Source organism: Rhinolophus hipposideros (genome assembly GCF_964194185.1).
Source record: "Rhinolophus hipposideros genome assembly, chromosome: 5".
Classification (NCBI taxonomy): domain Eukaryota; kingdom Metazoa; phylum Chordata; class Mammalia; order Chiroptera; family Rhinolophidae; genus Rhinolophus; species Rhinolophus hipposideros.
In genome coordinates this window covers 3,374,224-3,390,565 of record NC_138051.1, presented here as the reverse complement: position 1 = coordinate 3,390,565, position 16,342 = coordinate 3,374,224, and the positions used below count along the sequence as shown (strand labels likewise).

General features: G+C 54.6%; 1 protein-coding gene across 5 annotated transcripts in view; it reads left to right on the top strand.

The window, feature by feature from the left end:
- CD276 (CD276 molecule) overlaps positions 1-15,959 on the top strand; it is a 32,247-nt gene extending 16,288 nt beyond the window's left edge. For 4 of the 5 annotated variants that reach the window (XM_081050316.1, XM_081050319.1, XM_081050318.1 and 1 more), the window contains 9 exons: positions 1,773-1,880; positions 4,425-4,769; positions 4,915-5,229; positions 5,800-6,138; positions 6,284-6,580; positions 9,543-9,677; positions 10,519-10,560; positions 12,020-12,055; positions 14,141-15,959. In XM_081050316.1, the coding sequence (XP_080906442.1) occupies positions 1,814-1,880; positions 4,425-4,769; positions 4,915-5,229; positions 5,800-6,138; positions 6,284-6,580; positions 9,543-9,677; positions 10,519-10,560; positions 12,020-12,055; positions 14,141-14,163 (1,599 nt within the window). In that variant the 5' untranslated portion in view covers positions 1,773-1,813 and the 3' untranslated portion in view covers positions 14,164-15,959. Of the gene's footprint in view, positions 1-1,772; positions 1,881-4,424; positions 4,770-4,914; positions 5,230-5,799; positions 6,139-6,283; positions 6,655-9,542; positions 9,678-10,518; positions 10,561-12,019; positions 12,056-14,140 lie in introns of those variants that run through there. The other variant, XM_081050320.1, reaches the window with a different exon arrangement.
- Positions 15,960-16,342: the final 383 nt, after the last annotated feature.

The window sequence follows — 16,342 nt, the reverse complement described above, 5'->3', positions numbered from 1 at the left end:
CTGTTGAGTTTCGCTCCGTGAAAGGGCAGACAGTTGTGGTTGGGAACCCAAACCCCTCTCAGCTGTGCTGACTGGCAAATCCCATCACATTATGATGTCACTTCACTGATCGAGGCTGTAGGATTTTTTCTCCTGCAAGATGGGACCCAGTAGTGCAGCCTGTCTCCCCAGGTGGTTATATAATAAGAATGTGGACTTGTTTATAGGCTTGTTGATCCCTGTGGGATGTAAGAAACGTTCAAACCTGTCGAGAATTTTTATGAGTTTATTTGAGCCAAACTGATGACAATTGCCAGGAAGCAAAGTCTCAACTGATTAAGAAAATCTTGCAGGAAATGGCAGTTTTGCAGCTTCTTTTATACATTAGAATCAAAGGAGGAGGGATACATGAAATCCATGGGTGGTGGAGGAAGGGGGAGGAAGAAAGCAAAGCGGGGAAATCTCTGGGATTGGATAAAAAGTCAAATGGACACACATACCTCTTTTACATTGGTGGGTACAGGATAGGGTACAGGATAGTTAATAATTGACATATACAGCACAGAGAGACGGTATTTGCGGAACAAGATAACAACGAGGGGTTCTGTGGTCTCCTGCTCAGGTGCCGTTGTGCCCTGAGGGGTCTGACATTTCAAAAGTATGTCATCTCACATGTAACAAGATAATAAACAGCCTCACTTACGGTAAAGATTGATCTTTGTCAAGGAAGCCACAGGCCACGGATGTGACCGCCGGCCATGACCCCCTTTTAGTTAGGAATTTCTATGTTCAGACCATCCTGCGTGGTTACTTTCTGTCTCTGAGTTTGTAACATAGACCAGCCCCAGCTGTGTGGCTTGATGGGGAAGTGGCAGGGACAATCAGGCAGCAGCTGTGGGACGCGGAAAGGTGGGAGCGGCCTGCTCAGGTCGGACACCTTGGGCGCAGCCAGGGCTGGGGGCAGGGCTGGACCCAGGGAGATCTGGGTCCCAGCTGAGGTCTGACTTGTGGGCACATTCTTACCTGTCACTCAGTTCTGACTGCAGCCTGGGGGGTCAGCTCCAGTCCTGGCCTCTTCCATTTCCAATCCATCTTGGTCACTCAACCTACACGTATTAAGGTAGCAAACATCCTCTCTCTCGGGCCCGCACTCATACGCCCAGCTGCCTCCTAGAACTTGCCCTTGGAAGTTTCTGCAAACCCTGCTAATTTCCCACGCTCTGCACTGACCCTTTCCATGTTCTGTCTCCGTGAGTCACTGGGCTCAAAACCGTGGCCCCCTGACTGCTCCCTTTCTCTGTCCGCACATCCTCCAGTGCTGTCCCTTTCTCCCAGACCTGCTTCATCTCCTGTCCAGCTCCTCATTCACTTCTCCTGTGGATGCCTTCAGGGTAATCTTTGTGACGCGCAGTCCCAGCCGTCCCCTCTCCCCTAGTCCAGAATCTTTGGTGGCGCTCCAGCCTCAGCTCCCCTCTCCTCAAACTGATCTGTGCACGTCCTTGCCCGGCAGGCTGACCTCGCCTTTACCTGTCGCCTTGCCTCTTCCTTACATGTGTGTCTTAGTTCTGAAAAGCTGAGTCCCAGCCACCTCCCCTGGTCTAGCCTCCCCAGTGACTCAGTTCCCTCCTGCCAGCGTCTCTCCGAGCTTCCTCAGCAGGGAGTCTTGTGGGATGTGGGAAGAGGACCTCCTAGCTGGCAGTTCCAGCCTTGGCCCTAGCTGGTCCGGGGAGATGAAGTGAGAAGCACCTGGGGGGGACCTTTTGAGACAAAGGCCTCACTTCCTCTCCTCACAGGCAGGCGCTGAGAACCCAGCTGTCAGCTGCCTCAGAGGAAGATGGGCAGCCCTGACACGGGTGTGCGTGTGGCCACTGCTCTGGGAGTGCTGTGCTTCTGCCTCACAGGTGAGTGGTGCAATGTGGGGGCTGGCAGTGGGGGAGGGGCGCACACCCCCATCCGGGCTCTGAAGCAGGGACCCTGGTTCAGCAGGGAGGCAGGGTTTGGGCAAACCTCCTCCCAATCCCCCTTGTCCCCTGTCCATACTCATTTCCACCTCCAGATCCAATAGGCAACTTCACATTTCTTAGCCTCCATTTCCTCTTCCACAAAATGGTACTGTGAGCACTAATATGTCAAATGCCACCTCCTCAGCAAGGCTTTCCTGGCTACCTGGTATAAAACAACACATCCCTCCCCATCCCTGGCCGTTCTTCATGCTTCTTCCCAGCGTTTATCTCCTAACATTTATATTTATTTGCCTTTGGCTTACCCTGCTCAAAGAACAAGGTCTATCCCTAACGCCAGGATTGGTGCCAATCACCATGTGGAATAAATGATATAAATCTCCCCACACAGTGTTTGGCACAGAGTTGGCATTCAACAATGGCAGCTATTTTCCTAACAATATCCTTATCTCCTATTTCAAACTTTAATCAGTGCCTCTGTTCTGAGCAGGGACCACCTTCTTCCTCCATGGGGGCAGACAAAGCTGAGTGTCTGGCACCATCTCGTGGTCACAAAGAGGAAGCATCTCTCTAGCCACCACTGTTGTTTCTCTAGAGAAAGTGCTTTGTCTGAGTGATTCCTCAGGTTTCCTCCCCCAAATATCCCCTAAAAGGGACACCCTGGTCCAGCTGCTCTTCCGTTGGAAGGCTTGGGTTTCAGTGAGAGATCCAGGGCCGGCTTAAGACCTTTATAAATCTCTGTGCACTGCAAAGATTCTGATGCCCCCTCTCTGTGTGTAATTTACAATAAAAATACTACCATAAAATGTTATTTTTCTAAATGCGGATGCTAGGTGCTATATTCAGTAAGTTTTGTGTCAAGACTGTTTGATCTTCACACTTTTGAGTGTGCCTGCTTTCCTGGTGCCCTAACCACACCCTTGATCTAACCATTCCCCAAGAATGGCAATGCCAGGATAGGGGGCATGCCTCTCCAAAAGAAAGGCTATTGGGGACCCCTGCCTAACTTTCCAGGGCTCTGGAAGAAAAGCTGGCATGGAGCCAGAGGTGACGGGTGAGGAGGCTGCGGGGTAAATGCACCGGATGGAGGGCAGGGTGGGGCAGAGGAACCTGCCATGGCGCCGGGGGGGGGGGGGGGGGGGGGGCTGTCTTTGGCTAGGCTGTGTCCCTGGGGATGGAGGCTGCTGGGATCCATGCTCCTGTGTTTGTGTTCCCCTCACCTCGAATCCATCAACAAGCCTTGTCCCACTCTCCCTCCTAAATAAACCTTGAATCTGTCCCATTCTCTCCATTACCACTGCCACCCTCTAAAGCTAAGCCATCCTTACTTCTAGGGACCACTGAAATAGCCTCCTACTCTATCCTCCAGAGGAGGCAGAGTGAGTTTTAAGCATTGTTACGCAGATTATGCCTGATTAACACCCCCGCCCCCCACTAATGACTTCCTATTGCTGTAGAAAACCTAACATTCCTTACCTGTCTCACAAAGCTCTCCCAGCCAGGTGCTCCAGCCATACTGACAGCTTCATGTTACTGCCCCATAGCGAGCTGGGTCTTGCCTCAAGGCCTTCTCACCTGCTGTTCCTTCTACCTGGAACTTTTACACGGGCTCTTTGTATGTCAGGCTCTTTATTATTCCCTTTAAATCTTAGCTTAATAGCTCCAAGAATGTGCCTTACTATCATACCTAAAGGTACGAGTATCCTTTCTTGTATAAAAAACTAATCATGTTTATTTAAGAAAAGAAAAAGCACTTGTGATCCTTTCTCATCTAGAGAAAACCACTATTAACATTTTGGTGTATACTTTTTTAGACTCTCCTTTCCAATTTATAAAGAATACAGGGGTGCCAAAAATGTATATAAGTGGACACTTTGGTCAACGTTGCTCAAGCAGTAGTTGGCCGTAATCAGAAGTGTCTGGACGCTGATGGTAACCACTTTGAGCACCTCTTGTAATTGCAGAAGTCAATAGTGATTTGTATTCCTCTTTTGTTATCGCTATATAATGAGTATACAGTTTTCCTTTCTTAAAATGTGTATACACTTTTTTTGGCACCCTCTATATATGCTTATGGGAAAATGCAGCCAGCATAGAGAGGTGCAAAGTACCAGGTTTTTGAAAAGCTACCACCTTACTTTCTAATCCATTGGTTTATTTTCTTCCTTCCTACCCCTAATCAAATGTTAATGGGAATTTGTGTGCCAGTATGTCTCTCTCTCCCATTAAAATGTCAGCTTTGTAGGTCTGTGCCTTTGGTCTTATTCTCTGTTGCATTCCTAACTCTTAGAATTGGCAAATAGTAGATGCTTACTGTATTGGTGTTGATTGAATGAGGACAGCAGGCAAAAAAATTAATTTAGGTCTCAGGCCTTAAAGGATACTTGAATGGGGTTTGGAGATAACCCAAAAAGAGAAGGGACTAGGGAGGCCGGAAGTGTCCCCGACCCTTCTCACCGCCCCACCCACCGACTCCACCCTCAGGCACCGCCGTGGAGGTCCAGGTCCCCGAGGACCCTGTGGTGGCCCTGGTGGGCACTGACGCCACCCTGCGCTGCTCCTTCTCCCCCGAGCCCGGCTTCAGCCTTGCGCAGCTCAACCTCATCTGGCAGCTGACAGACACCAAGCAGGTGGTGCACAGCTTCGCCGAGGGCCGGGACCAGGGCAGCGCCTACGCCAACCGCACCTCGCTCTTCCCCGACCTGCTAGCGCAGGGCAACGCGTCCCTGCGGCTGCAGCGCGTGCGCGTGGCCGACGAGGGCAGCTTCACCTGCTTTGTAAGCATCCGGGACTTCGGCGGCAGCGCCGCGGTCAGCCTGCAGGTGGCAGGTGAGCGCCGGGAGGGGCGCCCTGTCTTTCAAGCCCCTTACCTTGCCCAGGGCTGACTCCTGTAGTCACAGCCCCAGGCGCCCTGTTCCTCTGCTGTACCCCTGCCCTTGCCTCACCTTGACCTCTACGCTTTGCCCCCTTTCAGCCCCCTACTCAAAGCCCAGCATGACCCTGGAGCCCAACAAAGACCTACGGCCTGGGGACTTGGTGACCATCACGTGTTCCAGCTACCGGGGCTACCCCGAGGCCGAGGTGTTCTGGCAGGATGGACAGGGTGCGCCCTTGACTGGCAACGTGACCACGTCGCAGATGGCCAACGATCAGGGTTTGTTCGACGTGCGCAGCGTCCTGAGGGTGGTGCTGGGTGCTAATGGCACCTACAGCTGCCTGGTGCGCAACCCGGTGCTGAAGCAGGACGCTCGTGGCTCTGTCACCATCGTGCCCCACAGGAGCCCCGCAGGTTTTTTGTTTTGTTTGTTTGCTTTAATTCCGCACCCCCGGATGGGGGTTGGGCTCTATCAGCAGGGGCCGCTGGATCTGAATCTAGCACCCCATCTTCAGCCTCCCAGAACTGTGGGATGCCTAGTAATAACAGGAAACATAAACAGGGTGGGTGGGGGGAACCTTACCGTGGTGGTAGGAGGTGAGAGAGGGCAATGGTCACAGGCTGTCTTGGCTCCGGAGCCCTCTGGTAGGATGGAAAAGCATTCGGATCTCAGCAGAGATGGAGAGGAAAGGAAAATGGGTCCTGGCCGGGAGAGGGGGTTTGCTAGGACTGGAGGCTTCCCCAAGTCTGGTCCCTGAAATGGGCCTTATCAGGCCAAGGACATCCTGCTGGGATTCTTGTCAGAAGATTGGGGAGACTCCACCCCTGGGAGTCGAGACTCAGACCGTTTTCAGGTGTGGGGAGAAAATGGGAAAATGGAATGGGCCTGGGGTTGGGGGGGCGGAGATCCAGGAGGCTGTAGGTGGTGGCCCAGAGTATCGCCACCCCTCTCACCACCCCGCTCCTCCCCAACCCCGCCCTCAGGCACGGTGGAGGTCCAGGTCCCCGAGGACCCTGTGGTGGCCCTGGTGGGCACTGACGCCACCCTGCGCTGCTCCTTCTCCCCCGAGCCCGGCTTCAGCCTTGCGCAGCTCAACCTCATCTGGCAGCTGACAGACACCAAGCAGGTGGTGCACAGCTTCGCCGAGGGCCGGGACCAGGGCAGCGCCTACGCCAACCGCACCTCGCTCTTCCCCGACCTGCTAGCGCAGGGCAACGCGTCCCTGCGGCTGCAGCGCGTGCGCGTGGCCGACGAGGGCAGCTTCACCTGCTTTGTAAGCATCCGGGACTTCGGCAGCGCCGCGGTCAGCCTGCAGGTGGCAGGTGAGCGCCGGGAGGGGCGCCCTGTCTTTCAAGCCCCTTACCTTGCCCAGGGCTGACTCTTGTAGTCATGGCCCCAGGCGCCCTGTTCCTCTGCTGTACCCCTGCCCTTGCCTCACCTTGACCTCTACGCTTTGCCCCCCTTCAGCCCCCTACTCAAAGCCCAGCATGACCCTGGAGCCCAACAAAGACCTACGGCCTGGGGACTTGGTGACCATCACGTGTTCCAGCTACCGGGGCTACCCCGAGGCCGAGGTGTTCTGGCAGGATGGACAGGGTGCGCCCTTGACTGGCAACGTGACCACGTCGCAGATGGCCAACGATCAGGGTTTGTTCGACGTGCGCAGCGTCCTGAGGGTGGTGCTGGGTGCTAATGGCACCTACAGCTGCCTGGTGCGCAACCCGGTGCTGAAGCAGGACGCTCATGGCTCTGTCACCATCACAGGTAGGGGTCAGGAGAACAGCTGGGAAGGATGGAGGGAGCCACCCCTTTTTTTCTATACCTGAGCTGGAATTTAGGTGAGTTTGGGTACTCAGGAGACTTTCGAAGCACCATTTTCCTCTACTTGACGCGTCTCAAACTCGCCCCCGAGAAGTCCTTAAGGAACTTGCCTTAAGAGTTGATAAGAAGTGTTTGTAATATTTGCCCTCCTTAGGAGCACCTTAGGTGGCACTTGTGCTTCTTATAAAGGGAACCGAGTACCTGCCTGGAATCTGAGGTGTGGGCGGCAGTTCTGGGGCAGTCCCGAGGCATGGCCCCAGGGGCCTGGGGAGGCAGTGCTTTCCTATGGGACCTCCTCTGGGGGACCGGCAGGTGCTGTCCATCCACGGACACCATGGTTCTGAGGCCCTGCCAGACAGCTGAGCCTCTACAGGGGGTCAGTCCCCGGCACCGCATTGATGGCAGCTCTGCTAGAATTGAGCTCTCAACCCCGGCAGCAGTTGAAATGGCTGCTGCTATGTGGTCAAACACGAGCTCGAGGACACCCAGTTCTCTCAACCTCTGGTTTTGGGCTCCTAGCCCACACACCTTTTCCCTCCCTTGAGTGCCTACCTTAGTGGGCACCCCTTGTGTCCTAGGCATTTTTAGGCTAACCCTTCTGTTTTAGACATTTCCATCTGGCAAGGGTGCATCCTGCCCCACGCCCCAAGATTGACCCTACCCTCTTCCTGGGTACAGACCCCTTTGGTCCGTGCTCTTTGTGGGGAAGTCACTACCCTGGGCTCTTGCGTGTTCTGAGGGGTCTCCTTGACCCTTGAAAGGACAGCGGAGAGTAAGAACTATCAGAGTGAGATTGACTGGAGTGGTCACAAGAATTCTCCAGGGACCCGTGGGAGTGAGGGGACGTTGGAGGATCTGTGGACCTCCTGGTAATTGGCACACTGGGCTGGGTTGGATATTTGCCGTGCTGTGCAGAAAGGACTTATCAATATAGGAGAACATTTACCCCACCAAAGAGAAAAATCGTTATTTTAAACTTCAGTAACTAACATTTTAAGTGCTTTCGTTTCACAGAGGAGGAAACTGAAGCCCCGGGAGAAGAGGGAACTTTCCCGAGACCACAGACCAGCACAGTGGCTGTGGCTCTTCTGGGCTTCAGGCGCCTCTTTGAAAACTGGATGGATGATAAATGCAGTAATTTGCATTTAAGTGTTGAGTGTTCGTGGCCCCTTTATACTCATGCCTGGGGGCCTGTGGACCTTGGCCCCAGCACCCTATAGTGAGCAGATGAACCAGGACCTGAATTGAACTTTTAGCCTCTCAGCCTAATGTTCCGTCCTCCCCACCACCCGGCCTCCTGTGTTTGTTAGAGCAGGTCTGGCCTACTTTGGAGCCCTTGGCCTGTATTTCGCTTCGGGCAGCTTTGTGCTTTGTAAACATTCTAGGAATCAGACTTTCAGTCCCTAGACTAGTGTCTCCCACACCTGCTGGCAGTTAGTGAAGTGCACTGTGTGGAGGGGGCTTCATGGGGCCGGTGCGGGATGTGAAACCTGAAGAAGTAGGGCCGAGTCCTGCTCTGTCCTTTACTGGTCCAGTGAGGGTGAGTCTGACTCGTGTTCCAAGCACCGGCACCAGCCTAGGAGTGAGCACAGAAAGAAGCCCCTCTCTCCTTGGATAGTTCTGTGGCTCCGCTCTCCTGCTGCTGCACGAGCCCCAGCCTGGGCTCCCCTAGGGCTTTTCCTGAGTGCTTTATGGACTGGCTGGCTCTCCTGACCCCTGAGCGGGGTGGTGGGTTCCTTGTCTTCCAGTGTCCAGAGCAGCAGCTTTGCCAGCCATGCCAGCCATGCCAGCCGAAGGTCACATCTGCAAATGCTTGCATCTGGGCCAGGGCCTCCCTGTTGAAGGGTTCTTGGCACTGCCGTCAGCACTTCTGGTACCTTCTGATGCCAGCGGGGCGTTTGTGGTCTCCATAGAGCGCGGGAAGCAGCACTATGTTTTGTTAGATTTGTTTTCCCCAAGGCCCAGGTCGCAGCATCGGTCCAGAGACTGGGCTGGAGGGTGGTGTGCTCAGAAATGCTGCTGGCCGTCACCCCGCTGGGGGCTCCTCCACTCCTTCCGCCTGCTGAGACAGTTAACAGGAGGGCCCTCAGCGTTTCATGGAAACATCCCCTGACAAGCCTTACTTTGGTGCCGTCATGCCCACCCTCTTCCGCACACAGGGTCCGGAACACTTTCTGTAAAGGGCTGGATAGCAACTACGTGTATTTCAGGCTTTGGGGGCCACACAGCATCTCCTGCTGCTGCTGCTTTTTCTTCTCCTTCTGTTCCTCCTTTTCCATTTTTTTTTATAACCCTTTACAAATGTAAAAACCATGATTAGGTCATGGGCTGTACAGACACAGGCCACAGGCCAGATTTGGCTGGCAGGCCTTCGTTTGCCAACTCCTGATCTGTAGGGTGGGGACTGTCACCAGATGGGCAGGGGTCGTCAGGGAGGGCCTCCCAAGGAGGCGGACCCTAAGCTAGGTGGGGAGCTGACAGCAGTGCTGTGGAGGCCTGAAGGGGCGTTTTTCTCTGCAGAGACAGCGCATGGGTCCAGGGAATGGGGATCAGGATACCAGTTCTGCTGGAGCACAGGTTCCCGTAGTAGAATTGCGTACAAAGGCCAGGGGAGGGAAAGCGGCCGCAGATTGTCAAGGTCCTTGAATCATCCTGAGAAGATGGAAGCATTATGCTCATGTCAGCAGGGAGCCATAGAGGATTCTTGAGCATCATCAACTGAGCCATGGCTGGCTCAGGGTTTGGAGGGTGCATGGATGCAAACTGCCGTGAGCCCTCTGCATAGTGTTGGGGCCCAGCGAGGGCAGGAGCCCCCCATTTCCACCTTGGAGCCAGAGGTGCTGCCCTCATGGCCACGGGGGCCAGACAGGATGATTTCTCCCATTCTCCCCACTTCTCCTGCCAGGACAGCCCATGACATTCCCTGCGGAGGCCCTGTGGGTGACCGTGGGTCTCTCTGTCTGTCTCGTTGCACTGCTGGTGGCCCTGGCCTACGTGTGCTGGAGAAAGATCAAACAGAGCTGCGAGGAGGAGAATGCAGGTGAGCAAGAGGGCGTGTGTGTGCATGTGTGTGCTGTGTCTTTGGGGGTACTGGTGTGTCCGTGACATCACGAGTGTCACTCGCAGTGACAGAATGAGTGTGGGTGTGCAAATATGGCAGGATGTGTATGTATATGAGTGTGCCTGGAGGTGAGTGTGGACATGTAAGGCTGAAGTGTGAGGAGGGGATGAATGTATCTGTGCAAACGAGTATAACTGAGAGTGGAAGTGCCATGAGTGTGTCTGTGAGTGAGACTACAGGTTTAGAGCCTGGACATTTAACAGCACCAGTGTGAATACGTCGTGGGTCTGGTGTCACCGTGAGAGGGTGCGTCTGCCTCAGAGGGGGCAGGGTCTGAAGCCGCTACAGTGTGCTGGGCTGGGGCCAGGATGAGCCGACTTTCATGATTGGCAGGTGGTGAGCTGACAGTAGATGGGTGGCTTGACCTTGGTAGGTGAGTAAGTTGACTCTGGTGAGTGGGTGAGTTGACCCTGGTGGGTGGTACATGATAAAGAGAGGTTTTCTTGGGTAACAAGAAAGTAGATGATAAGAGATGGGAGATGACTGGCCGTCAGGAAGGATAGTGAATATGTGAATGGGAAGGGGCTGGTCAGGTGACAGACAGGTGACTGCCTCCTGTGTAGCAGGTGGCTGGGTGGGCTGGTAGGTGGATGTGTGTCCATGTGGGAGGGGGGTGGCTGACTGGGTTGGTGAATGAATGGTTGGGTGAGGTGATGAGTGGTTGGGTGAGGTGGTAGACACGAGTAGTTGGTCCTTCCCCAAGGTGGGGAAGTGCAATGGTGAAAACGGAACTGAAAAAGTTTTTTGTTTGCTCTTCCAGGAGCTGAGGACCAGGATGGGGATGGAGAAGGATCCAAGACGGGTAAGTCTGAGCTTGGAGTTGCCCTTATTGCTGAGGGCAGGACACAGGGGTGGGGAGAATAACAGGACCGGGCGGAGCCACTTTTGCTGGAGGTTTGAATAAAGCGTGTCCTGTGGACCGCCTCCCCACACGAGTGAGTCTGGTCTCTGCTCAGCGGGAGGCCTGCAGGCGGGTCCCCCCTGACTCCTTCCCAAGTGCCCCTTCACCTCTCCTGCCCACCTTCACCCATCTACCAACCGGCTCCACCCTGAGGGACCCGCACTGTGGGGTCTGGTGGCTTCCTAGGAGAGGAGTGAGAGCCTAGGACACAGGGTGGCCTGAGTTTAAGTTCTAGCTCTCAATCATTTAAGCTGAGTGGCCTTGAGTTGATCACTTTGCTTCTCTGGGCCTCGGTTTCCTCCTCTCTGTGTTTCAGTTTCATCTTAATAACTGCCTCCCTTCATTTGTGTGTGGATTTAATTGGATGTAATACTGTTTCTGAAGGGCTTAGTACTATATCTGGCACCTTGCAAGGGCTCAGTACCTTGGAGTCTGTTACTAGTCAGCCGGTTTAAGGTCGCCCATCCTGGCGAGAGGTTGGGTAGCTCCGGTCCAAGGGCTTTGCCTGTCTGGGCTTCATTTTCGTAAAATGTCATCCTGACCTTGCCCCAATGGCACCAGAGGGTTGGTTTGAAACTCTCTGGAGTTACTGGGTAGGAAGGGGTTTGCAAAAGTCAAACCTTTGAAGAGGGTTTGTGGGGACACAAACTGGGATCCCCGCGTGGGGTGGCTGCCCAGGCGCTGGTGTCCCATGGCCATCTCACTGTCTTCTGTTCCTGGGCTGGGAGAGGCGGCTTGCTGCGGAGCCATTGGGGATGGAACCATTGACACCAGTCTCCTCCCCACCCCCGCAGAAGGAAGGGCAGGAGATTGACACCTGGGACTGCTGTAAATTATGCCAATTAATTCTCTGCCCCTGGTGTCCGGATGTGGAGAAAGCTCTGGGATCAGGCCTCGTTTTTCATGCTCAGAGGCGGATGTCGTTGACAGAGGGAGGGAGTGGGGAGAAGCGGGTGGCTCAGGGATTTGGTCAGTATCAGTTCCGCACGATCCCGGGTCGATCTGGGGACGCCTGCAACCTCCTCTAGCTTCTTACTTCACCCGGATTTGTAGAGCAGGATCAGTGTAGCTCCACATCTCTAGCCCACTGGAGGGCAGGCAGTTGTTCCCATTCCATAGATGGAGAAAACTGAGGGGAGCAACAAGCCGCGGAATGAAGCTGGGGCTTGGGGCAGCAGCCTGAGGCCCGGCCCTGGTGCTGCGATGTTGTCCTGCCCTCCGACTACTCCCTCCTGCCCCATCTTCCTCCTCCCAGGCCTGCTCCCCCTCACTCTTCCTCAGCTCCTGTCCCTCTGCCCCACCGCCTGCCTCATCACTCTCCACGGTCCCCCGTCACCATGTGCTCCTTCCTTTTTTGCAGTTCTGCGGCCTCTGAAGCACTCTGAAAACAAAGAAGGTAATGACAATTGTGCTTGAGGTTGTGTGTGTTTGAGCACCTGTGTGTAGGGGGCAGGGAAGGTTGTGGGCGGTGGTTAGCATTCTTCCCTGGGGACCTGAGGCGCCCTTCCCAGCAGAGCAGCCTCGACACCACCTGGTGAAATGGCAGAGGGCAGAGTAACTAAGGTCCCCGCCGCTCTACGAGGACACAGGTATGACAGAGGCTGAGCCAGGACAGGAGCTCACTTCTCTTACAGGCTAAGCACAGGGCATCTTAAGCCTCTGGTGCCCTGGAACCGGCTCCCGTTTACCTGGTTTCTGCCCTCTTCAGCTCAAAGCTTCCATCCCCAAGTCCAGCGTGGCTTCTTCAGCTCCCATGCCCTCTGCCCACTCCAACCAGGGGGGAAGAAGAAAGGGAGGTACAGTTGTTTCTAGGGCTTCACTAGAAATAGCTCATGGCACTCCTGCTTACACCCCATTGGTCAGAACTTACCACATGACTCCTAACGCAAGTGAGACTAGGAAATGTGGTTTTCAGCTTGGCAGCCACCTGGTACAGAGTGGGTGGTTAGTAAGTGTTAATTATTATTATTCACATTATTATAACAAGCTGTTACATTAGGAATTGGTTGCTTTGACGTTAGTTTGAGCTTCTTCCTTACCGAAAGTAACCGACAGCCGCCTTTATGTATCTATGTTTGTGTGTGTATGTGTTTATGTATCTGCGAGTATTTTGAACAATACGTTTTTTGATTGCAGACTTGCCATCAGATCTGAGTGGCTTCCACCTAGAAAACCTAAGTTGGTTGCCAAAGGTTATGGAACCCTAAATCGTTTTCAGGTTGCTTGGTGTCCCTGTTAGGAATTCCTGGATGCTCAGCCCTGGTTCAGCTTTCCTCTGAGGAGGAGGGAAGGCCATGGGCCCTGTCGTCAGAGAACTTCCAGGGGTGGGGGGTGGGGGAAGCGGCCCTCAGGAACTGTGCAAAATCTATGTTGAAAAGCTGGGTGACAGACTGCCTTGAGAGGCAGTAAGAGGTCTTCAGAAAGGCAGCACCATACAGCAGAGAGAGCTCCCTGGGTGGGACAGGAGCTCTCGGTTCTCGTCTCTGCCCCCGACCTTCTGGGCTTGTTTCCTCATCTGCGGAGCGCAGCGAAATCCCTCACACCTCCCTCACAGGATGATTGTGAGGATGGTGCAGAAATGCCCTGTAAAGCAAGGCCTTTCAAACACTGTAGAATGATCCGCAGCAGTAGTGGAGGCCTTGGCTGGGGTCCGGAGGGGTGGAGGTGAGGTCCCCCTCTCCCTGTTGTTTGGAACCAAATGAAGCATAGGTGGGTTAAGTAGATGGAGATCAAAATGTCAGCTTGGTTTCTGAAGGGGTCTGCTGGAAAATGTGGCCTAAGTGTGCAGACCAGTGGCTTCCTGATCCAGCTCTCAGTGTGGCAGGCTGGCCCCCACCATGCCCAGAAGGGAGAGCTACTTGCCTGGACCAACAGAGTCCAAAGAATGGGAGAGGGAGGGGCGGGTTCACACGTGCCCAGGTCCTCCTCCTAAACTCTCCATGCAGGCCAGGAGGGGGAGTGAGGCCGGGCTATAGATCCACAGCGCAGCACTCCACATGGGGCCAGCGAGTTAGGGGAAGGAGGCTGTGCACAGCACGACTCTTGGGGAAACCAGTGTGGGAAGGGGAAGTGGCAGAGGGTTTCCTGCTAGCAGAGGGAAGTGGGCCTGGCTGCGGAAGATGGATCACTGGACAGGCAGGGGGAGATGGGAAGGAAAAAGTGTGCCAGGCAGAGGGGCCGGTGGGAGGGAAGTGTGCAGCGTGAGTGGACGCATGGGGACAGAGTGACGCCAGCGAGGCATGGGCAGTCCCCCAAGACACCTTCGTGGTCTGTCTGCCACTCAGCTCCTGTGTTAGTATCTGTTTGGGTCTCTAGGGCAGCACTTAGCCTCAGGAGGTGCTAGTTGGGCTGCTGTGGCCACTCTCAGAGCCTGCCGACCCTGAAGCATGTGACCATATGCCTGGGGTTCTGGCATACTCCCAAGAGTAGAATGCCTGCATTTAATGCTTCCCCCCCTTTTTCTTCCCATGATGAAATACAGATGATGGACAAGAAATTGCCTGACCACAAGGACCGGGGAGCTGCTGCCCCTGCCCTGGCCCACCTACAGCCGCACTGGGGCCTCAGTGTGAGCCCCAGGCTGGGGTTTCCCTGCCCCCACTAGATGGTTCCCACCCTGGCGGGTTTACTCATTCTGCAAAGGACGCCATACATAGACTATTCTGCAGCCTTATTTCTCCGATGGACACGACTCCCAGTTATCCTGCTGCCTTATTTCTCCAGTGACATGATACGTAAATCACCCTGCTGCCTCATTCTGATGGACACAATACACAGACCACCCCACCACCTTATTTCTCCAGTGGATATGGCACGTGGACCATCTGGCTGCCTCTTTTCTCCGGAGGGCAGACTAGTAACACTTCTCCAAAGACATGATACAAGGTCACCCTTTGCCTTGTTTCTCCAGTGGCCCTGATACACTCATCATCACTTTTCAGCCTCCCCGACCTTAATCCTGTCCCCTCAGAGGGGTCCCTGCAGCACCAGCATTTGTTGAGTCCGTCGTCTCCCCCTGCCTCCTCCTACTCTGGCCCCAACTTTGGCCTTGGCCTCCCCACTAAGTGAGGACAGGCCCCCTCCCCAAGCACGTGGAGACACGCAGGTGCACGTGCTGGAACACGTATAGACGTCCCCTGTCCTGGTCTCCTATGGCCCCTGGGCTGTGTCCTGGAGCCCCTCCCTGCTCACCCTCCCCACGGGAACTATGTGCTGGTCACACTGGGCCCTTGGGGGTCAGCTTCTGTCCCTCTGCTTTTCCTGCTTTTCCTTTCGTTTAGCCATTCAAGTAATGTTCACTGAGCACCCATGGGTGTCAGCACTGTTAGGTGTGGGGGACCCTTTGTGAAAAGACAAGCTGCTCCCTCAAGGAGCTCGCCCTTCAGCTGGAAACCTGTGAGGAAACAACGGTTCATGAGGGGGGCTCCTGCCTTGTTCCCTACTGTACCCCTCTTCTGTGCCCACAGCTCCCTGGGTAGCTGACCTCCATCCTCTCCCTAGGCCTTCCCCCGAGTGATGGGGGTGGGGTGGAACAGGGGCAGAAATGCAGAGAGGGATGGACCTTCTCTCCACAACTGGAAAAGATGATGGTTCCAGGATGAGCAGGTGTGCAGGCAGTCAAGGGCCAACAGCTGCGTAGAGCCCAGCACAGGGGAAGCCTGGAGCCTCTGGGGGCAGGGACAGTCCCTCCTCCCCACCATGGTGCTATTCTGGGGCCCGGCAGTACCCCCTGGCCTGGCCCTGGCCAGCCCCAGCCTCCGGTGGAGTACACTTCTGACGTTCTGATCTCCTACTGACATCTCCCTGCACCAGCAAGGGAAATTAAATTTCTAATTTAAATGTGGAACGCTGAGGAATTTTGTTAAGGGGGGTGTATTTGGGGAGCAATAAATGCCTTTGTGGAAAGTTTTCTCTGCCAAGTATGAGGAAACAGGGCGGGCATCAGAACTCGGCAGGAAGGATTCCTTCCTAGACATCGAGCTGGGTCTCCTTTCTCACTTACTGCTCTGGGTCTCTGCGGCCATGTGGTTCCCTCCCATGCCTCAGTTTCCTTCTTGGTAAATTGAAGTTGGCAGTGCAGAAAGCCAGGCCCTTTGGTCGCTCTATAGGCTCTATCCACTCCTAGAAGCTCCCCCTAATTTCCTTGTCTCTGAAGACTCCGGCCCTAGGCTTGTTTAGAGCCTCTGTTAAGGACCCATTTTGCAGATGGGGAAGCTGAGATGCAGTGAGACGCTGACACCAGGAAAGAAGTTCTGCGTGCTGTTCTTGGCTGGCCCAGTGGAATGAGCACCAGGCCTGAGTTGGAGGCGCAGTTCTAGTTCCTCGTTCTGCCCTGTGACCCTGAGCAGGGTGTTTAGCTTGCCTGACCTTACTTTTCTTACATAAAAAGTGGGCCTGAGGTTTTCAACTCCTTTCACCTCCAAAGACTGAGACGAGGGGGTGGATGTGGTAGGCGAGCAGCTTCCAGAGAATCAGGTTCAGGGACGTGGGGGCTCCTGAGGGACCGGGTCTCGGCACAGCGAGTCAGTCCCCGAGCTCTGCAACTCTGGAGTGGTAGGAGGAGCCAGGATGGGGTCAGGGCACGACTTTTGTTCCTGGGTCTGCTACTAACGTGTGACCAGGTCCTTCATACGTCTGAACCTTCATTTCCTTATCCATTAAGTAGGGGTGATGAGTCGTCTTC